We start from the raw sequence: 23,312 nt of genomic DNA on the forward strand, positions 1-23,312 counted from the left end.
GAGACAGGCTAAGATCTTTATATAGATGGTTTCTTGTGCTTGCCTTGAGCTGTGATGGAGCCATAACCTGTGTAATTGCCCTCCCAAAAGATGTTAATTTCTTTAGTACAGGCAGTCCCCGACTTACGCGGATCCGACTTATGTCGGATCCGCACTTACGAACGGGGCTTTTCTTGCCCCAGAGCTCACGGGCGGCAGGTCGCCACCCGTGTCCTCCGGGGCGAGAAAAGCTTCTCCCGGTCTCCCTGATCTGCTGGGGGGGGGGGGGGGGTCCAGCAAAGCTGCTGGACCCCCCCCAGGAGACCAGGGACACCCGAGCAAAGCTGCCGCCTGGGCGGCTTTGCTCGTTTGCCCGGGAGCAAAGCCGCCCAGGCGGCAGCTTTGCTCCCGGGTAAACGAGCAAAGCCGCCCAGGCAGCGGCTTTGCTCGGGTGTCCCTGGTCGTCTGAGGGGATCCCCCCCCAGCAGACCAGGGGGACAGGAGCAAAGCCGCAGAGCACGCCCGCAGGGGGACAGCCCGGGCGCGCTTGAGCTGTCCCCCTGCGGGCGTGCTCCACGGCTTTGCTCTCCGTCTCCCTGGTCTGCAGGGAGACGGGGAGCAAAGCCTTGGAGCACACCCGCAGCGGGACAGCCCAGGCGCGCTTGAGCTGTCCCCCTGCGGGCGTACTCCGCGGCTTTACGGGGAGCCAAGCCTTGGAGCACCCCGCAGCGGGACAGCCCGGGCACGCTTGAGCTGTCCCCGTGCAGGCGTGCTCCGCGGCTTTGCTCTCCGTCTCCCTGGTCTGCAGGGAGACGGGGAGCAAAGCCTTGGAGCACGCCTGCAGTGGGACAGCCCGGGCGCGCTTGAGCTGTTCCCCTGCAGGCGTGCTCCGCGGCTTTGCTCTCTGTCTCCCTGGTCTGCAGGGAGATGGGGAGCAAAGCCGTGTAGCACGCCTGCAGCGGGACAGCCCAGGCGTGCTTGAGCTGTCCCCCTGCGGGCGTGCTCCGCGGCTTTGCTCTCCGTCTCCCTGGTCTGCAGGGAGATGGGGAGCAAAGCCTTGGAGCACGCCCGCAGCGGGACAGCCCGGGCACGCTTGAGCTGTCCCGCTGCGGGTGTGCTCCAAGGCTTTGCTCCCTGTCTCCCTGGTCTGCTGGGGGGGGGTGCAACTAGTGCCCCCCCCCCCAGCAGACCAGGCTTTTCTTGCCTACCCCTGGGGTAGAGCAGCTGGGGGCTGCCGGGTTGGTCCCGCAGCGCCGCTCCGGACCAACCCGCAGCACCCCAGCTGCTCTGCCCCAGGCGTCCTGATTCAGCCGCTGCTGGTCAGTTTCAGCAGCGGCTGAATCAGGACGCCTGGGGCAGAGCAGCTGGGGTGCTGCTGGGTTGCTCCAGTAGCGCTGAGGAGCCACGCTACTGGAGCAACCCAGCAGCACCCCAGCTGCTCTGCCCCAGGCGTCCCCAAGTCAGCCGCTGCTGAAACTGACCAGTGGCTGACTACAGGAAGCCCGAGGCAGAGTTGCTCTGCCCCAGGCTTCCTGGAATCAGCCGCTGATCAGTTTCAGCAGCAGCTGACTTGGGGACGTCTGGGTTTCTTAAGTTGAATCTGTATGTAAGTCAGAACTGGCATCCAGATTCAGCCGCGGTTGAAACTGATCAGTTTCAGCAGCGGCTGACGCCAGTTCCGACTTACATACAGATTCAACTTAAGAACAAACCTACAGTCCCTATCTTGTACGTAACCCGGGGACTGCCTGTACAGTCACAGGGGTATTTAACTGGTAGCTAATAGAGGGTGAGCTACAAAACGAATTTGAAAGCAAAAATATTCCCTGTTTATGTGAATTTTGCTCTGTATTATGAAGGGAAAATTATATTTTTGACAAGATCAGTACCCTTTAGCTTTTCCAAATCAGGATCCATCATGAAGTTTTTACAAGCTTAAACAGTCACTGACTAAAACGGGTGAGTCTGTCCTTTAGAATTCTAATCAAACTTGGGAAGAGGGCTCCAGGTTAGAGCTCCAAAGCTGACCTCTCCACTCTGCTATCCTTTGGTAACTAGGCTGCATTTTCCCTCTATTTTCTCTTTGAAGCTCTACCAATAGATAGAGAGATCTTACCAGTACAAAGATCTTGGTGAGACTACTAGAGCAAGCTCGCATCTTCCCAGAGCAGTGACAAATTGAGTATATTCTCCTCAGCACTGTCCTTCTCTAAGGGCACATCTAAACTACATTCCTCCTTTGAAAGAGGAATGTAAATGAGGCCGATCGAAAATTCAAATGAAGCGCAGGTTTATAAATCTCACACTTTATTTGCATAAGTTTTTTCGAAAAAGAAACCACAGTCTAGATGGGGTTCTTTTGAAAAAAAACAAACCCTTTTTCAAAAGAACCTGTATACCTCATTTTTTCAGGACGAACTGTTAAGCATGCAATGCTCCCTCTTGACTTCATTGGACTGTGACTCAAGATCATATGATGGAACTCTGTAACCTGCATTTAGTCAACAATGTAACAATGTAAGGCTATGTCTAGACTACACGGTTTTTGAAAAAAAGTGGTCTTTTTTCGAAAAAATTTCACCTGTGTCTCGGTTGCCGCCGTGATCTTTTGAAATTAAATTGAAAGATCGTGGCAGTTTTTTTGAGTGATAAACCTCATTTTATGAGGAAGAACTCCTTTTTTGAAAGAGCTCTTTTGAAAAAAGGCGTTCTTGACTGCAAACAGGGCTTTTTTGAAAGAGAGCATCCAGATTGCCTGGGTGCTCTCTTTCAAAAAAGCAGATTGCTTTTTTGAAAAAGCTGTTGCTGTCTAGATGATGTCTTTCGAAAGAAGCTTTTTCGAAAGATTCTTTCAAAAAAGGTTCTTTAGAAAGAAGCGTGTAGTATAGATGTACTCTAAATGTCAACATTATTAACTGTGGCACTGCTGATCAAAACATGCAAGGAGAAAGAGTGTTGATCATATTATGGATTTGCACAGTCTACTGTGGTATCTCAATTTGGTGTCAGATGTTGCTGGAGCCCTAGTTGTGTTCATGTTTTGGGACAGTAACATCACTTACCTTTTCCCCTTTAATCTGAGCTCTGCACTGTCTAGGCAACAGGGTTTGCACATTCGTGTATGACAAGACAAGAGAAAAAATATTGCAAAGCACCCCACAACCAGTACATGCACAGAGAACCACCACAGTCATAAGTTACATGAAATTCAATTAATTGATGCTAGAACATTAGTTGCTGTTATATGAAGGGCTCTTTGAAATCAATTCAAAGCATACAAACCTCAACTTTTATACATGAAGCTGCTAAATTTAGGCATTTAAAATCCTTTTTAGGGCTCCAGATTAAACAGGCCTGATTTTTAGAAGTTCTCAATACTCAACAACTTCTATGATTTTCCAGGATAACCGTCACCACTGAAAAGCAATCCATTTTTATTAGACCCAACATTTAAGCACTCACATTTGAAAATGTTATCTTTTTTTAAAATTATAGAATATAATCACCATTTCTTTTGCATTCTTCCCCCACACATTTCCTCTCCTTGAAATTACAGTAGTATGTTCCTGTAGCAAAAGTGTAATGAAGCTGTGTATTTCAGTTGTTAAACTCAACATTCCCATTTGCTACAGAGATTCACACTTGCACCGAAGCCCACTGGGAATCCTATGGTCTCTATCTTTTGACAACAGAGTACTTGTATTTTGTGTTCTATGCCAAAATGGGCTTTGCTGTTAATTTGGAATTCTGCCCAACTCTGCTGACTACGTCAATTCACAGACACAACATGTAACAGCAGCAGATGCTATTTGTCAAAAATGGTCATTATTTTCCTGAAAACCCCAGACGAGAGATTAAGCACAAAAGATCACTTTATTCCTAAAATCACATCCACATCACCTTGTAGAGGTGCACTTCTAGTTTTCCACATTGTAAATATATATCATTTTTTCTTTCTTAACATTTATATTTTAAAGGAAACAAACTAAATAAATATAAAGCTTAACAGTTTCAACTTTACATCTGCTTTGAGCATTGTCTGTTCTGGCGTTCACTCTGAGGAGTTTTGCTCCTCTTTAAAAAAACAAAAAAACAACCCAAAGCTTGTTCTCCAAAATTCTCAATCAGATTTTTCATCCTCTTTAAGACAATTCATTCTGGAGTTTACCTGGATTAGTTTATACCAGTTTTACAATTCAAAAATCCTTCATTACTAATACACGTTTTCTGGGAGATAATGTAAAAAGGATATAAATGTTCACAGAAAATTCCATATTACAAATGTTTGGTAATGTACATGTCCACTGGTGATGAGTTCCCAAAGCTGCAAGGAAATCAGTACTAAAGAAGTTTGCTGCCTTGATCAATGCATAACTAACAAGTCCAGACAATTCCCAAAGTTATTGATTGCATAACTGTAGTACAATCTAGGACTGGAGCACTACTTCAAATCTAATTAGTCAAAATGGCTAGCAATGCACATAAACTGCAATATAGAACATGCCGCCAAGGTCATTAGAGCATGATGTGGATGGAATTATTCTTACATGATCAGCACAGCTCCCCGCAATCACATAGCTCCATGTAACAGCAAGGCATCAAGGACTGACACAGCAATTTTTATAAGGGTTTTACAGTTAGTTAAAAATGGGCAACAATAATTTAGTGTAGAAAATGTCATATTCCTTCAAACGCAGAAAGGAGATTGGATATGGCAAGTATTTTGCATCATGTTCAATTGTCAGAAGAAATGCTCCTTAAAGATTCCACTTGGGATGAGGGACAAGTATGGGACCTAGTGGGTGTGGCTCTGAGCTCATGCCAGTAAACGCCTTTCTTTGGGGTCAGCATTCCCCAAAATCAACTAAGGCATGAAAGGGTGGTATTGCCACATCTATACAGGCATTTTCAGAGCACTGAACACCTCCATCACAAACACAGTACTTAAGTTTCAGCATATCTCTGTTCAGAACAGTATGTGAGGTAGTTTAGAAGCAAGCTATAGAAGTCTATGCTCAAGAAACCTGATTAACAGGGGGAGAAAGGGAAGATGGCAAAAGTCAGTTATATAGCACAACTGGTACTCTCTGCTTAGAGGAAGATTGAGACCAGAGAGTGCTGCAGATCAGAAACGAAGACCATTGACAGATGAGTGGAGAAATTCAATACAGGCCCCATATGGATTAAGCCTGGACCTAACATTTCTTTCATGAGCTTTGAAACAAAGTCTTCAAAATTTATTCCAGAAAGAAAATCCAGCTATTTAAAATTATAATAGTAAAGGAGAGGGGAACACAAAATATTATAAGAACATTGTGTCTCAGGAATCTGAGGAACAGGCTAGGTTATCAATAGGATGTTTGAATCTAAAGCTAATTAAATCATCCTCTTTGTATTTGCAGCGGTGGCAAGACATGCTCAATAGATTCTTTCAAGATTCGCTTTTGCCAATGCAGCTTACTGAAAAATACACTCACAATATAATACATTTATCAGCGGATAGCACTGGTCCATTCCAACAGTGGAGAAAAAACTATACAATCCCACATAAAAAGCCTGATCCTGCACCCACTGGAGTCAACGGCAATTCCTTCATTGACTTCAGTGATACAGACTGTGAAAACGAAGTGCTTCCCTGTTGGTTGGATAGATTAGCTTAAACTTTGTACATTAAAAATTCTCAACTTTCTGCCACATAAAATGAAAGTTTGGATTCTACTAAATTGGGACTTGCATACTTTTACTCAGGCATGGGGCAGAGAGGTGAAAAGCTAAGTGTCTTTAGTTCATAATCATTCAGAAAAATATGTACAAAAGAGCTGCTGAAGGCTGCAGCTACAGCAACATGACATGTTACATGGGGAAAGGAGAAAAAGAGCAAGACCAGTGACTAGACAGAAAAAGAGGAGGAGCTGGTAAGCCTGGGGTGAAATAGTAGCAGGATAGAACCATAGAAATTTGAGATCTCAACTGAATGATTCCTCCTCAGGAAAAACTATTTCAATATTATTCCTTATAGTTGACTCTCCCTGGCTTTCTGGACACTTTTGTTTTTCTCCTTTCCATGACCAAAATGTAGATGATAAAATTCTTTAAATTAAAACAAAAAATTTGAATAGGAATATATGTAGAAACCAGACTCTGAAATGAATTTCAGGATTCTGGTGAAATGGACTTACAAAGCATCTACATATAGTTTATAAGCTATATGTGCATGTACGCAACTATACTACAAACTCATTATCAGATGGTTCACTATAAGAGCACTCTCTAATATAGAGGTATGTCTACACTAGCCACCTAGTTCGAACTAGGGAGGCTAAAGTAGGCATTTGAAGTTGCAAATGAAGCCCGGGATTTAAATATCCCGGGCTTTATTTGCATCTTCCCATCCGGGCGCCATTTTTAAATCCCCCTAGTCCGAACTAACTGCCCGTGGCTACACGCGGCAGTCAAATGTTAACTCGAACTAAGTCCTTATTCACGAGGTCCTTACACTGTGAATAAGGACTTAGTTCGAGTTAACGTTTGACTGCCGCGTGTAGCTGCGGGCAGCTGGTTCGGACTAGGGGAATAAAAGGAAAATATTAATTGAAGGGAAATTCTTTATACCACGCATCTATACACATACAGGCATGTAAATGCTAGGTATTAGTTATAAATCACCTGCACCATATAGATATTACCGGTATTTGTATAGTTTCAATATGTTACCAAGAAAAAGAACTACTGTATTTCCACTAGTAAACTAGTGGAAGTTTACTAGTGTTTGTATTAGGGAGAAGTTGCGTTAATTGTTATTGAGTCAGGTGTAGGCACTGGTCTGAATAAACAGTACAACCCTGCTTATCTAAAGGTTTCAGAAGACATTTGACAGATTTGAATAAACAGTATTTAGCTTGCTAGAGTATTTAAGGCAGTTTTTATATGCCCCAGAACCCTCAGAGAAACATACCAGAGTCTAGAGCAGGGGTGGGCAAGAGAGCCTCTGTGGACTGCATCCAGCCTACCAACTCAGTTGATCTGGCCCGCAGCTATCCTGCCACTCCCCACCCCCAGGCCAGTCGAGACCTGGGGATGAGGGAGCACGTGAAGTCTCCTCCCCCTGCCAGGGATGTGCAGCACCAGAGGGAACTGCCAGCTGATCAGAACAGCTGGTGATTTACTCTAGGTGCCTTGCGCCCCTTGCAGAGTGGGGGTAGGGGAAAAAGACTTCACGTGCTCCCCACCCCCAGACCCTGACTAGCCTAGGGGTAGGGGGAACGTGAAAAGTATATTCCTGCTACTAGGGGAGCATGGTTTCTAGAGTGAACCTCTAGCTGTTCAAAATGGCTGGTGCTTCACTCCAGGTGCCATGTACGCCTTGCAGGGTGGGGATGGGGGGCAAAGACTTCACATGCCTCCCCACCCCTAGGCCCTTACTGGCCTGAGGGCGGTTGCCTCTTGGTGTCATGGGGGTGGGAGAGCAAAGACTTTGAAGGCTCCCCCACTCCCTGCCAATCAGGGTCTGTGGGTGGGGGAGCACAGGAAGTGTCCTGACCCCACCCCTTCTGTCTGACACCCCACCCCTTGTGAGGTGGCCTAGGACTACTTCAGAAATTTGTAAATTTTAAAATTTATTGTTAAAAATTATTGCCCACCCCTGGACTAGAGTGTTATGTCTGGTCAGCTTTCATAATTCACTTCACAATTCTGAAAATCCTGGGAAACAAACTTCCCTTCTATTAACTGGGGGTTGATTCATTGGGATTGCACACAAATAATGGATGGGCTGAAATGACCAATAAGGGAATAATTCTAGTGAAAGTTCTGGGGATACACTGTTAGTTTTTATACTGTACCAACAATGCAGTCCCACAGAACTTCTATTACCTCTACTACAGCTCAGGAAAATTAGGAGCTACTGTTTACTCCTGTATGAGGATTTTAGAGTTTACCTGATGGAGTCTGAATGGCAATTCCCAACAGCCTCATGAATGGGATATAACTCAATGTTCTGGAAAAAGTTATAATTATCATTCTATTAGACTGGGGGTGAGCATGTGTATGTAGCAGGGAGAAAACTGCTATGTCTGATATGCTAATAATGACTAATGCCAGCAGGATATTATTACTCTGAATAAGATTTGGTGTTCAGTTACTGCCCCCATTCATATACTTAAAGAATTACAGTAATAAAATGCATAAAGTAACTAAACATAAGTGAAGTGTAACTGAACTGTGTCAGCTGTAAATTATAGCCATCCTATAGGAAAATTGAAGGAATTTTCTGTTTCCCCATGAGATTCCTATATATCACAACTGTCATCTTGGTTTCTCTTTATCTAGGATAAACCACATGGCAATTTCAGAAGTTTGAACTGTTACTAAAGCATTTAAAATCTAATAAAAATTGGCCATGTGATGTAGGCACAGTTCCTACTTCTTTCACTCAAAGCTTTCCAATGACGGCTTGTGGATTTCCAAATGTCACTTACAAAAATTGCATATAGGAGAGTTGGCTCAAGTTGGCCTACACACTTCCACAAACACCCTCATTTTTAATATGGAAGTTCACTCCAGAGAGACAACAGATCACAGCATACAAGGGAGCCAAAGGAGCCCTAGAGTTTCTGCGGATTGCACTGCTATCTTGAAGATGGATACATGTAATTTGCTCTATTCTATGCTGTAGGGGTTCTCCCCCTGTGCAGAGGAGCTTACGTCCGCCCCCCTCGGTTCTCTGATCATAGACGCCTTGACGCGACCGATTCCGATCGGTTTGGTTAGGCGGTTGGGGGAAGGGGGTCCAGGCCCGCCCTCTCTCCGGACCCCAGCCCAGGGCCCTAAGGTCGGGGAAAAGGTTCCCCCACCTAGCAGGGGGGGTCGAGACCCCTAAACTCCCCTGCCCTCAGGGTCCGCGTCCCCGCCCTGGGCTGCTTCTTCCCCCCAGGTCCCATAGGCTCACCTGGGCCCCTCCTCTGATCCTGCCCAGGGCCTCCAATAATGCCGACCACTCGCCGGCTCGCGGGGGGGGGTGCGTCTCCTCGGCGTTCCCCCCAATGGCCGGTCCACTGCGACCTTTTGAACTGCCCGCCGGTCGCAGGCAGATTACGTCACCCCCCTCGTCGGCCTCCGGCCCCTCCCAGGGCCGTCCTACCCGTGACGTCTCGGCCACGTCCGCTCGGCCCCGCCCCCTCTCTGCGCTGCCGGCCGGCCCCGGCTCGTTACCCGGCCGGTGTGCCGGCCCCCCCGTTCGGAGACGGCGGGCGGCGATCCACTCCCCACCGGGGGGTGAGTCTTTCCCCCGCGGTTGCGGCGTCCCGGCGGTTTCCGGGAGGGGCGGGGCTACCCCGCCACATATGCATATAACATTCATCCAAATTACAAACATCCCTCAACTGGGCACAACATGAACACCCTGAGACTGAATGTCCACTATTTCACACCTTGTGTAGAATCTACATCAGTTTTAAGTGGCTATAAAAAGGGTGCAATATACTACCAAATCTGAATGATGTATTTTATATATTTTTGCACAGGTGTAAGGCCTCATCTAGACAAGAGTACCTGGTACTGTTGTAACTCAAGTTAATCAATTTACCAGTCAGCCCAAATTCACAAACAACATTTTAAATGCTTGTTTACACTCCTTCCTCCACAAACACGTTTGTATTGTAGGATACACTGAGAGACTGGGACAAGAAACAAACATTTACATCTGAGAACACAGGTCTGAAGAGTGTCCAGATAACATTTACAATGGTCTAAAAAGATGGGTGAAGTAATATCTTTTACTGGACCAACTGCTGTTGGTAAAAGACATAAGCTTTTGACTATACAGAGCTCTTCTTCTGGTAGAACTCTATGCAGCTCTAAAACTTGTCTCTCACAAACAGAAATTGTTCTGTAAAAGAAATTACCTCCCCCATATTGTCTCTTTAATATACTTGGACTGCTAAGGCTATACTACCAGAGCAATTTACAATTGTGTTAATTAGATTAAAATGTGCAGGCAATTAATTAACTTGAGATGCAAGATCAAGACTGTAGTTTAGATAAATCATTAATAAATACATAATTTGGAGGCAGTGGATAACCAGGCCAGAGACTCTGAAACCCATATATTAATGTTTCTAAAATACGTCTTCGCATTATGGCTCCTAATTTGAATTTATGCTCACACAGGACTGTTATTCCTATCAGCTGTGATGTTTCCCCACTAGCTACAACCATCACTACGACATTTATTCCAAACTCACACCAATCATATCTGAGCACCCTGAAAACTTGACAACAATACTTCCTTAAATTGAAAACAATTACAAAATTTCCATTTGCTAGGAAAGTTAAGAAAACGGAGTCAGTCTACTCTAATTCCATATTTTATATTCTTTGGTAGGCAAGGCATAGCATTCATGTGGGCCAAACAGGACAAGTTCTCTATCTAACAATCTAATAATAAATTCTAGTAACTGTACCTTCTAGTCTCTGCATTCATTGTGGCTCTGCATTCTATCAATTGAAGAAATCCTGAAAATATGATTTTTTTTAACCTACAGGATTGAATAACCAACATTGTGATTAAGGGCCTATTTAACTTGTGATACTGCAGGAACTGTGGATTCTGCAACATTAGAGTTCCTCCACAATTTTGTCAGTCCAGCAGCTGACAGTAGGAACCCAGCCCTCAGATAGACACCTGAAAGCAGGAGTCCTGCCCTCCACAGCTCGTTTAGTCGGTGGACAATGAGAGCCCCATCCATCAGCCTGGTGGCTGACAGTGAGAGCTTCTGCTGTCAATCCCACGCATGGCTAATAGAAGGAGCAGGTTTTCCAAATCATCATAAACAATAGAGTTCCATTATCACGTTTCCGCAATTTTCCATGTCTTGCCCACAACTCAACTGCAATTATTGGATAACCATCTCAAAATGCAAGTAGGGCCTTAATCATGATCTTTCACCTTCTTCCTCTGTGAGGAGAACCTACCATCCACTCAAAAGGCAGATGCCAGACAAAAAAAATTTCTAATTTAATGTTATAATAAAAATACATTACGGTGAAGATATATTAACTGCATTTTAATTTTCCACACCACTAATAAGCAATGAATTCTGGTGGGAATTGTGATCAGGACAAACATGCAGAATCCATTGCTGAAAAAAGAGAAATAAATGAGCTCCAGAGGAAGCAAACTGCACTGAAGCATTAAGTTCTCTCTACATGAGAAAGGGTAATTTCACCTCTGTACTAACCCTCTCACATCAAACGGATTCACTTGTTGTGTTATAATTCAAACTGAACATGTTACTTTTGTAGAAGATAACAAAAATAAAAAATACACACTACAAATTCCTGGAAGAAAATAATAATAATTTTCTTGCTTAATACCACTTTGCTTTATTGTCAAAAGGAACTTCTTAATTGAAGTCTCATGAAATGGGAAACTGTGCCTCAGCATTACCAAATATCCCTCCGTGGAAAAATAAAAATACTTATTTCAGTGATACACTAGTTTCCTTTGCTAGAGAAAGTCAAAATGATATTTTTCTTGTTTTTTAAATTAAAGAAAGTCTAAACTGATCTTTCAGTAACTTGTTGTAAGGGTTGTTTGACAATGGTTTGGAAAACAGAACTGAGCAATTTTTACTCAATTCAAAAACTCATTTTCCCAGAGAAATCAGTTTTACAAATACAGCCTATTCATGCTGAAAATATGGTTTGGTGCCAGACATTTCTGGGAATAAAAGCATTTTTAATGTATTTGGAAGAAACAGACAATTAAAAGGAAACTCTAAAGGTAACTCTGTATAGCACTACATGAACTTAATGCTAGTCTAAACTGATGCTAGCATTGAGAGAAAATGGAGGAAATGAAAAAGAATAGGGAAAATCAGAGGATGGAGTTTATCATTTTAATGTCAGTGTCCATTTAAGTGCTAACTAGAAATAATGTTTCTATAATGAGAATATAAACAAATGCTATTAGCATAAAGATCTAACAAAAAAACTCTTCACAGTCTGACAAGAGACAAGAGAACATCTGGCCATTCTTATTCTCTCTCTGTCACAGATAAAATATACATATCTGGTAAATAGTACAGAATAACTATATCAGTATCGATATAGATATATCTCCCATCATCCTGAAGGATCTCAATTTTCGTGGTACATCTTAACAACTCAACTATGTTTTTAGTTCTTTCCATCAGGAAACAAGCTATAAACTCTTAGCAGGATTGACAAAAAACATACATAAATATCAGAATTCAATTAAGGAGCAATCCCACAATAAAGAAAATCCTATAAAAATTGGAAAAAGCTAAGGACGTTTATACCAAAATATAAATGAATTCTGTGTGCAATTCTCTTCCTGCCTTACCACTTGGCACATTATATGAGAAAGAGAATGTTCATGGCAAAAGAGCATACCAGGTAATAAATAGATTTTATGGGTTTTTAAAGACTGAGCATAAACGAGATGCTCAATAACATATTACTCCCAAACCATTAACATTATCCTTCTTATACAAGACTAAAATACTCAAAGCATGAAATGGAAAATGGTGGGTTTATTTTGGCTTGTATAGATTTTAAAATTCTGTGCTGACACAGATATAATAATTCACTTCAGAAACCGATTCAAAGCACAAATAATTGTTATAGGGGACTAACGGGTGTGTGAAAGAGGCATGATGTGACTGGGAATCATAATGTTAAAAAATTCCTATTTGTTTGTGAGGAAGGATAAGTTGATTTACCTGAGCTTTGGCTGACAAATAATTTTCTTGGGGATGTCTAGACTACAAAACAAAGTCGAATTAAGATACGCAACTTCAGTTACATTAATTGTGTAGCTGAAGTCGAAGTAGCTTAACTCGGCTTTTGGAGCTGTCTACATTGCAGGAAGTCGAAGGGAGAACACTTTTCCTTCTACTTCCTTTGCCCCTCATGAAAGCAGGGTTAGTGGAATTGACCACAGTGCTCCTCTCACTTTGAATTAGCTGTCTTAACTAGACCACTAATTTGAACCCTAGAAGATTGGCAGCGGCAGCTTCAAACTTCTGTAGTGTAGACGTACCCTTGGATATTAAAAGTTCTAGAGGAGGTCCTGTTGCTCTGTGTTTTGAGAATCTCTCTCACATGTTCTCTGCTACAGATTAATTTTCAAATTCTTTATGTCCTAGAACGGGATGAACAGATGCCTTGGATGGCTTGTAGAGGTAATACGAAATCTAGCATATATCGATATTTTTGATTCATGAGGCCTCAGAGGGCAAGTTCAGAGAGAATGATAGAATGAGGGATATAGACTGATGGCTTCTAAAGAATATTTTTTTGGCTTAGCTATATTCTACAGTATAATTGTCCTCGTCTGGGAAGTATATATTCAAAGCCATACACTTTGCCTGTGAGAGTCTATACCCCGGACAATTGGTACAAATCTGTTTCATTCTTATATTACAGCACGCCCTACAATGGTGGCAATTGGAGCTAACAAATCCAGAAAACAATGTAATTTGTTTATACACAGTCTGAGAATGGTGAAATTAGTTGTTAACTTATTTGTAGTCTCCTGCCAATGTCATCAACTCTGACATTGAAGGATGAACCTAAGAAAGACAAGGCAGGCTCCATGCAACTCAATAGGTCAAGGAAAGATTACAGTTGTCATGGGATATTTGTTTGTACTTTTTTAAAGAAAAGTTTAGTCTAAAAAATTTCTACATTTGTACATGAAGTTAATCAAAGAGCTCTGGATCCAATATTTAGTCTGAATTTCACTATGTTAGGAGTTGCCAAATGAACCCGCTAATCAGCTAATCAGTCTAGTGCAAAGCACTTCTGCTAAACACTATGGGGTAGACATGATACCTAATAAAATGTAACATGTAATGTCCAGGCATCTCCAATGAGCACTTATTGTTTCAGGAAAAGAGAGCAAAGGGCTTGGGGAGAGAATTCAGGGTTAATATAAGAAAGACTGAAATTGGGTCTGGTGATAGGGGGGAGGGGGGTAAAATTGTCAAAGTTATTCAACTTTACAGAAAATATTTCAAAAAGAGGAAGTATTTATTTTCTTCTCTGTCAGGTCTCTGTTGTTTTGTAGCCACCATGATACTTGTTCCTTCATGCTTTTAGCCCATCTGGTATTCAGAATGAAAATCTTTCAGGTTAAGCAGTGTGATAGATTGATATATAACTCATTACATCATTATGTTCAAGCAGAAGAAATTAATATTTAACTTGACTAACTTTGACTTGTCATCTTGTTTTTTTCTGGCAAAGGTACATTAAGCCAACAGAAAAAAAAATCCATGTCAATAAACTTGGATAGTAGATACTCCAAAGGTCATATACTTCATAAGAAATATCAACATTTCCTAGTTATTTTTGCCAATTGCATCAATATTGTTTTTAAAAGCAGAACCTCTTCTTCCGATACTGCCAAGCACAGCGAGATGGGGAGCTTTTGCTAAGTGACATGGACAGAATCCAGCATGATCACAATGTGAAAATGCTCAAGATAAGAAAAAGAAACAGGTAATCTGATCAAGTTACAAAAGGGCAGCAAACACTGAGATGTAAATTACTAAAGCAAGAACCAATAAAGAGTCAGATCAAACTATAATAGTCAAACTAAATCTTTCCCATAAAGATTATGAGAGAAAATTATAAGTGGCTTTTAAAATCACTACTTGAACACTGTCGTCTATTATTTTGTTTTAAAAAATGTGACTGCAAATTCTCATTTTTGTATTGCTGAGTCTGAACAGCAGCATGTCAGTGCTTGGTTGTAATTCTGCTTTTCTAAACACCAACAAAATTTTTTGACAAATTACAATAATTTTTGTAGAAGTTTAAGTAAAACTTGAAAAGTCATCTTCAAATTAAGCAGAATTATGTTTGTCAGGTTGGAAGCTTGACAGGGAATTTTCCAGCTGGATCATTGATAAGAAATGACAGTTTCATAACTCAACAATTCAAGAAAAGTCAGAATTAAAGACAACATTCATGAATTGATTAGTTTTTATCATGAGGGTTTTTTCTTTGTCATATCAGGTGAAATACATGCTTGTTACTTTCATAATCTATTGCACTGCATGTGCTACAGCCAAAAATAAGGGAGAAGTTGGAGACCCAGCCATTAATGATTTAGAAAACATCTTATCATGTACAAAATAATATGGATTAAGAATAATTTAAAAAAATAAAAAAAAAATCTATTTTCCATATTGATGCCATAAAGATAAACATTCTATTTCCTAATAGGTGCCTTCAGATAACAAATGCTGAATTTATATTCCTTCTAGTCACTGTTTATATGCCATTTTTGTATTCATACATGGCTCTGCCTTTTATTTCCTTCCATTCTCCTTTCCTTGGTTAGATTAGAGAGGTAGGGTGTTAATGGAGGAGTTGATATAGATTGAAGACCTATCTTCCTCTCCCTCTCCCTCCCCCCCCCTCAGAGACCAGCCTGATTTGAGCAAATTGAGGAGAGTGCAGCAGCCCCTTTGTGTCCTTGGAAAGCCTTTTCCATTTCAGCATTTCCTGCTGCCAGGCATGGTCCCCTTTGTTCACAGAGAGAACATGAAAAAAGGTGCCTGTAGAAGAAGGTTGTGAATATTTTTATATAGCATCATGGAGACGGCAAAAGCTCCTTTCCACTCTCCTTCATGGTTGGTGAGCATGTGTACGTGAGGTGGATCCAGTGAGGGAGTGCAGAGAACTGGTGCTTGAGGCTCGGACTGGGCGAGAAACAAGCTGTTGTGTGCCAGTACCCAGTTCTGTTGTTGACACTTCCTTGTTACCCTCTTCCTTGGGAGCATTGTTTTGTGCTGGACACTCAAAATGCACACAGTGAAACACCTAGAAAAAATGAAGAGATAAAGCAAAACAATTAAACATTAGCAAAAGCACGAAGAGAACTGAAAAACAATGTAAATGAAGCACACAGTGCCAGTGCCAAAGGGCTGATCCAAGCTGGAATGTTTCACCATGAGGTTAACAGTCTGTGTTCAGGACCCACAACTACTATAGTTGAAACAAATGTGAGCAACAGCCACATAGAGAGAGGGAGTCTTTAGTGTGAGGTGATGAGCTTGAAATCAGAGAGAGTTCTGAAGCACGTGGGGACATTTTGTTGATTTGGAAAAATCCTTTAGCTTGCAAAGCACCATATCTATAATTAAAAACTATCAAATGAGAATGAAAGTGACTTAATTAAGTTCCAGAAAGGCTAAAAGTCCATGTTATCTTTGAATTAAAGTTAAATTAATGCAGATGATGTTATCTCTATTGTATTCAGTAACACCTCAGCAGATGCAGAATTTTGCAGTACACAAAAATAGGATTTGCCAGGTCCAAAGAGACTTCTGCTTCATCAAATTCAGTATCCTGTTTCAAACAGCAGTTAATACTCGATGTTTCAAGATTCATCTGGGTCACTGTGAAAGCAGTACATAGGGCCTTCCAGACCCTGAAGCTTAAATCCTGAAACAGGAAGATTTCCCTTTAAACATTTTTCACCTAATTTCCTAGGTTAGTAAAGCTGCTTAGAGAACACCTGTTCATGTAGCTATTCAGTGGGTCCTTCTAAATGCCATTAAACTGTTTGCCTGAATGATTTTCCCAGGGCAGTGATTTGCACAGATTTACCATCAACTGCATAAAGAAATCTTTCCTTTCATTAATTTTAAATTTGCAGCCAATCAATTTCATTGAGTGTCCTCTTGTTCTTCTGTCATGGCACTGGTTGAAGAGAGATGCCTGATCAGTTTTTACTAAGCTGTTCATTATTTTGTATGTTTCCATTATGTTTTATCTTATTCTCCTTTTAAATAGTCAAAAACTTTTAAATGTCATCTCATATCCACATAGACCCATTGAAACCTCTTCAAATCTTAGCTGTCTTATGCCAGGCCTATTAAGTTCAGCAGTATCGTTTCCGAGGTCAGATGACAAAACCAAACAAAGCATACAAAGTGTGAACATATCGTTGCTTTATACAAGACCATTGTAATATTGTATATTATTTGCTATCCTCTCTTCAAAACAACCTGGAATCCTATTAGTCTTTTCCACTGTGACTGCACATTAAGCAGACATCTTCACTGAACCCCGAGATCTTTTTCCTGAGAGTTGCTAGCTAATTTAGAACCCAACTGCATGTATGAAATCAACAGAGCTTTATTCACAGTCATGTTTCTGTAGCTCTCTTATTATAATTTCTTGTGTCCTTTTTGGTGCCAGAATTCTTGTAATTTTTGTTGTCTACTCTGTTATTTTCTCTCCACCTCCAGGTGTGAGATTATATATATATAATATTAACTAATCTCTGCATTTGCAATTGCTCTGCTAATCTTTCATTAAATAGATTCCTCAAAGACTGTCATTACTTGCCCGGTTTTGAAGGTAACAGCCACTGTCATTTTTCCTGCTTCCATTGTAAGCATCAGGATTGAAGGAAATGGACTACAGATGATCAATGCATCTTTATCATATACTGCTTTCCTAGCAAAGGAGTGTAGTCAAAATGAGTAGGGTACAAGTCTAGAAATCATGTAGATAGTGTTTCTCATTTAAGATTTTAGTTTCTATATGTACATCTTTTTATAGAGTAGCTATTATTAACCATTAGCTGATATCAGTCTATAAAACCAAAATAATCTTGGCTCCTAAATTATACCTTTAATTGTTACCATTTCTTTTTCCTGCCAGGCTGTAATGTTCACCCCAGTAGCTGCCACACTGACACAACTGTGGACTTAAGAGGTGTTTTATCATTGTTTCAATTTAACACATATAGAGCAGTGCTGCTGAAGGGGAGAAAGGATTCAGAAGAACAGTCCTGGATGCATCAATTCCACTCAGTATTTCATTTATATCTATTATAGCTAAAGTAAAACAAACAATGAAGCATGTGCTCCTTTATAAAAGCAGGAACCAAGAGCTCAGTATTATCCTCTAATTTGAGGATTTCTTGTGCTTTCCTTGGAGATTTAATGAAGCTCTGACATCCAAATAGGGAGAACCAAACCTCTCTACATTAGTCTGAAGACAAGAGTCCTCTCCCAGCTTGAAGATTTTGAAACACCTTTGTATGACTACTAAAACTGGAGGGGGAAAACGAGACACAAATGATACTGGTCTAATAAGGATACTATCCAAAGTTGTTAGTCACAATAAACCAATGACAAAAGGCTTGAGAACAAATATTCTTTTTTCTTATTTTAAAAAAATAGAAGGATAGACAAGACAAGGAAAAAGAGCCGATTAAAACTTTTTATACTGAAATATGAAAAAAACAATCAACATTTCATTTGCAATCTGTGGTCTTCAATTCTGTCAGCAAATGGCAAAGAAACAAATGGACAGAAGAGTTTATAAGAATTAAAAACATTTACAAAATGGCTCAATGTCAACGGACTCTCCCAACCACCAACTGCAAAAAACACTCAACCTTCCACTGCCATCCTGAGAAATGCCTGGAAAACACAGAGATTATGCTCTAAAACCATAAAATACAAGCTCTGACAAACCAAGCAGGGAAGTACATGCTAGAGTTGTGGACTTCTTATTGAGAACAGGCTGTCAGCAGACCATTTTGTTTACAATTACACTGTTTCAATCAAGAAGTCTACTTTTTATAGGCCAATAAATCTGGTTGTTTGAAAAAAGAATCATACACAAGCAGCATGTGCCCATATTAATTTCAAAGCATGTGCCCAGATTAATTTTCTATGTATCTAAGCTAAGAAATCCTAAAGGAATAAAAGGAAAGGAGCAGAATAAATTATGGTTTGAATATAAATATGATAAAGGCAGGAAGTGACTGGTAAGAATTTGCCAAAGAGCATCTGATCTGAAAAGGATGAGGAAGCCATGTAACAAATCAAACACACATTTGTGAAAAGAACAAAGCAGTAACAATGAGCTACTGCTACATATCAATAATCTAAACAAACTGTGACACATTGAACAGAAGGAACAAAGTGAGTAACACATTTATAGATCCTGTTATAACAGCTTAGGTGTACATATTTTGTAAAAGAAGGAAGTAGCGACCCAGTTCTTCTCTCTGTGAAGTCAATGGGAGTTTGGCTATCAGACCTCAAAAGAAAAAGAACACTTCCCTTTAAGAAGAGCAGTCACTGACTTATGAGGAATAAAAGGACATGATAAAAACAGAACAATAAATTTTGGAAGAGGAAAAAAGATTGGGTGAAGTCAAATGGCATCAAAGGAAAAAAAAGAAAGAACAACTGAGAAATGGGAAGTTTTCAAAAATATATTAATGGATGTCTGTCATCTTGTGATAAGCACAATAAGGATAGAAAAAAATGCCAATGTGAATGAACATGGTAGTATAAAATGGGGATGTTAAAAAGCATGTAATATGTTAATCGTGTAGGTGCCAAAAATTTTGTTGACTACACGATTAATCAATAAGGGTTAGCACTGCAAGCACTTAGTCCCAGTTTGCACCAGATCTGAGAGCTACCCCCTTTGTGGCTCTGCACTGAAAGTCATTTAGAAGCTGGGTGGGCAGGCAGATCTGCTCAGTCCTGGCTTGTGCTGGGTCCCAGGAGCTACCCCCACTCTTGCAGAGCTGCAGCGGGGGTAGCTCCCTGGACAGAGCCGGGCTGCATGCCATCCCGGCTCCTAAATGACTTTTTATACAGAGCTGCAGTGGGGGTAGCTCCTGGGACCCGGCATGAGATGGGACTGAGCCAGGCTCCTGGCCAGCCTGGCTAAAATATTTACTGGCACAAGGGGGAGGGTGGGGGAATGCATGTAGCTAATAGCATTAATCGATAAGCATCTGCTTATTGGTTAATCATTTAATCAACTACATAATTACACCCCTAGTATAAAATACAATCCAGACTAAAATAGGTGAGATATACAACATCAAGTTCACAGGAGGATTACAGAGTGAAATCAGAGGAGGGGGAAAAGAGGGGTAGAGAATAAAAATAACATTTAATGAGAAGTTAAAATAAATGAATGGAAGAACAATTCTAAGTGCATATTGAACAAAAGGTTATTGAAGAAGGCACTGGGGCCTCCAAAAGACAGCATTAGTGGAATTTGACAGTAGTAGTAAATGCTGCTAAAAATGTAATGCATTAATTGCCTCAGTGTTTTCAAAAGTTGAGAGCCAGAAGTAGACAGACTTTCCCAGAGGAAACATACAATACTGAGGGAAATCACAATCATGCTGAACAGATAATGTAAAAAAAAGTCAAAACATCCAGGGTATGTCTACACTACAAAGTTAATTCGAACTAACAGACGTTAGTTCGAATTAACTTTGATAGGCGCTACACATACAAACCGCTAGTTCGAACTTAATTCGAATTAGCGGAGCGCTTAATTCGAACTAGGTAAACCTCATTCTACGAGGACTAACGCCTAGTTCGAATTAAGCAGTTCGAATTAAGGGCTGTGTGGCCACTTAATTCGAACTAGTGGGAGGCTAGCCCTCCCCAGCTGTCCCTGGTAGCCACTCTGGGCACCACCAGGGAAACTCGTCTGCCCCCCTCCCGGCCCCGGAGCCCTTAAAGGGGCACGGGCTGGCTTCGGTGCCCGTGCCAGGTGCAAGCCTGCCAGCACCCAGCCAGCAGACCCTGCACCTGGCACGGCTCGAGCCAGCCACCCGCTGCCACCCAGCCCTCCGCCTCATCCCGGGACCAGGCTGGCGGCTCCCGGGAGCCTGCACAGGTCCGCAAGAGGCGGGCGCCCGCCTGGTCTAGTGCGGACATCGTAGACCTCATCCACGACCTCCGCACTAGGCACAGGAAAGTGGCAGTCTAGGGCAGGATAGCTGCTAGCCTGGCCACCCAGGAGCAGGTGTGCATGAAAATCAGGGTGGTCCAGTGAGACCCCCGGATCCTGAGCCCTGAGCTTAGAATGGCCGTACTGGGTCAGACCAAAGGTCCATCTAGCCCAATAGCCTGTCTGCCGACAGTGGCCAACGCTAGGGACCCTGGAGGGGATGGACCGAAACAATGACCAAGCCATTTGTCTCGTGCCTTCCATCTCCAGCCTTCCACAAACAGAGGCCAGGGACACCATTTTTACCCCCTGGCTAATACCAGTCCATGGACCGAACTTCCATGACTTTATCTCACTTCTCTTTAAACTCTGTTCTAGTTGTAGCCTTTACAGCCTCCTGCAGCAAGGAGTTCCACAGGTTGACTAGTTGCTTTGTGAAGAAGAACTTTCTGTTGTTAGTTTGAAGCCTGCTACCCATTAATTTCATTTGGTGTCCTCTAGTCCTTCTATTATGGGAACTAATGAAGAACTTTTCTTTATGCACCCTCTCCACACCACTCATGGTTTTATAGACCTCTATCCTATCCCCCCTGAGTCTCCTCTTTTCTAAGCTGAGAAGTCACAGTCTCTTTAGCTTCTCTTCATATGGGACCTGTTCCAAACCCCTGATCATTTTAGTTGCCCTCTCCTCTCCCACCCTCTGTCTTCCCCTCTTCCACCTCCTTTTCCCAGTCTCCCCGAGTTTTGTTCAATAAAGAGAGTTTCTATTTTTGAATACACGTGTCCTTTATTTTGTACATCAGGAAGGGGGGCTAGGGAGGGGTAAGTGGAAGAAGGAATGAGGTACGAGCCCCCAATGGGGAGGACTGGGGTGGCTCTGCGGGCTCCTCGGGGTGGAAGCTCTCCTGAAGCCCCTTGATTAACCCCCCCTCCGGATGGCAGCCTGCGGCAAGTGCAGCCGGGCTGATGGCCGAGTGCTGTGATGTGCCGAGTGTGGGCACTCAGGGCACTCCAAGCCAGGACTGCTTTGCACGCAGGGAACCCCTGAGAACTGTCTGTCCAGGGTGGGGGTCGGGTCCCTTTAAGCACAGCCCTCGGCTAGCCTGAGACAGCAGCTCCACGCTCTAAGTCCTAACCTGATGCCCTGCTGGCACTGCTTCCGGCCAGCCTTAATCTCGGTTCAGGGTCCACTCAGTGTGGACATGCTAGTTTGAATTAGCAAAACGCTAATTCGAACTAGTTTTTAAGTCTAGATGCGCTAATTCAAATTAGCTTAGTTAACGAAGTTAGTTCGATTTAGTGCTGTAGTGTAGACATACCCCCAAAGAGTAAAAAAACTTCACAGTCACAGGAATCCAGTCTATCACAAATCCCATACATCCTCAGCAGACTGTCTCATAGCTTCTGCTGGATTCCACTCATTCTGTTCCCTGGGGAAAATGAACTCTGTATCAGCAATACTCCACTCTGCAATAGACCCCGGCCCAAAAAGAGGGGGAATTCTGGCACAGTGCCCAAGGCAGGCATATTAATTACTATTTTGCTCTTCAAATTGGTTCTTTTATCACCAGTGCATTGGCTAAACTGTCCTGGCATTATTTGTTCTATGTCCCCCTTTTTTCCAAGGCACAAAAGAAGAGTTTGGTTCAAGAACTGCCCTCCTCCCTCTCTCCTTTTCCTTGTTTTTACCCCCTTTTCGTCAGCAACTAATATATTCAGTTACCATATCGAATTTCTAGTGTGCATGTAACAGGATCCGCTCGCTTCTGAGGCTGAGGTAATGGTAAGCTCCCTGTCTGGCTGTCTGTGGCAGAGGAAATGTTGGTATATGGTCTGGAACCAGGCTTCTTCTTGTCCCCTTGCTGTGGCTGCTAAGGGGTTGGGAGAGACCCAGGGACCCCCTATAAGTAGCAGGTGCCTGCTACGAGTCTCAGTTGTCTGCTCCTTCCTTGTTCCCTGGGCCACTTTCCCAGGATGCTGCTCCGTCTGGTCTTTTCAGGGTTCTGTGGCTAGGTTTACAATAGACCCTGTCCAGGGTGCTATCAACTCTTCTAGTCAGCTTGTGGCCAGTCTTCGGCCACTGGACCTGGGCCTCACCCAGGCCTAAAGTTCAGCTTGCACTTGAAGCAATCCACAGTGCTGCTGTCCTCCCAGTTAGTACATAGGTCTGTCTCGGTCCAGCTCCTATGAGGGTACGTCTACACTAGCTCGTTAGTTCGACTTAGGTATGGTAATTAGGGCAAGCAGAGTTGCAAATGAAGCCCAGGATTTAAATATCCCGGGCTTCATTTGCATGTTCCCGGGCGCCACCATTTTTAAATCCCCCTTAGTCCGAACTCCGTGCCCGTGGCTACACGCGACACGGAGTAGGTAGTTTGAATTAAAGATCCTAATTCGAACTACTGTTACTCCTCATTCCACGAGCTAGTATAGTCGTACCCTCATAGGAGCTGGACCCAGACAGACCTATGTACTAACTGGGAGAACAGCAGCACTGTGGATTGCTTCAAGTGCAAGCTGAACTTTAGGCCGGGTGAGGCCCATTCCATGAGGAGTAATGCTGGACA

At 42.5% G+C, this 23,312-nt stretch overlaps 1 protein-coding gene across 10 annotated transcripts in view; it reads right to left on the reverse strand.

Moving 5' to 3' along the window:
* Positions 1 to 6,511: 6,511 nt before the first annotated feature.
* BTBD9 (BTB domain containing 9) overlaps positions 6,512 to 23,312 on the reverse strand; it is a 295,779-nt gene continuing 278,978 nt past the window's right edge. For 7 of the 10 annotated variants that reach the window (XM_089777415.1, XM_089777417.1, XM_089777416.1 and 4 more), the window contains one exon: positions 6,513 to 15,834. In XM_089777415.1, coding sequence (XP_089633541.1) covers positions 15,543 to 15,834 — 292 coding nt within the window. In that variant the 3' untranslated portion in view covers positions 6,513 to 15,542. Of the gene's footprint in view, positions 15,835 to 23,312 lie in introns of all 10 variants that reach the window. The other 3 variants (XR_016349246.1, XM_089777418.1, XM_075925073.2) reach the window with 3 other exon arrangements.

The sequence above is a fragment of the Pelodiscus sinensis genome, chromosome 3 (genome assembly GCF_052426305.1).
Source record: "Pelodiscus sinensis isolate ZL-2025 chromosome 3, ASM5242630v1, whole genome shotgun sequence".
NCBI lineage: Eukaryota > Metazoa > Chordata > Testudines > Trionychidae > Pelodiscus > Pelodiscus sinensis.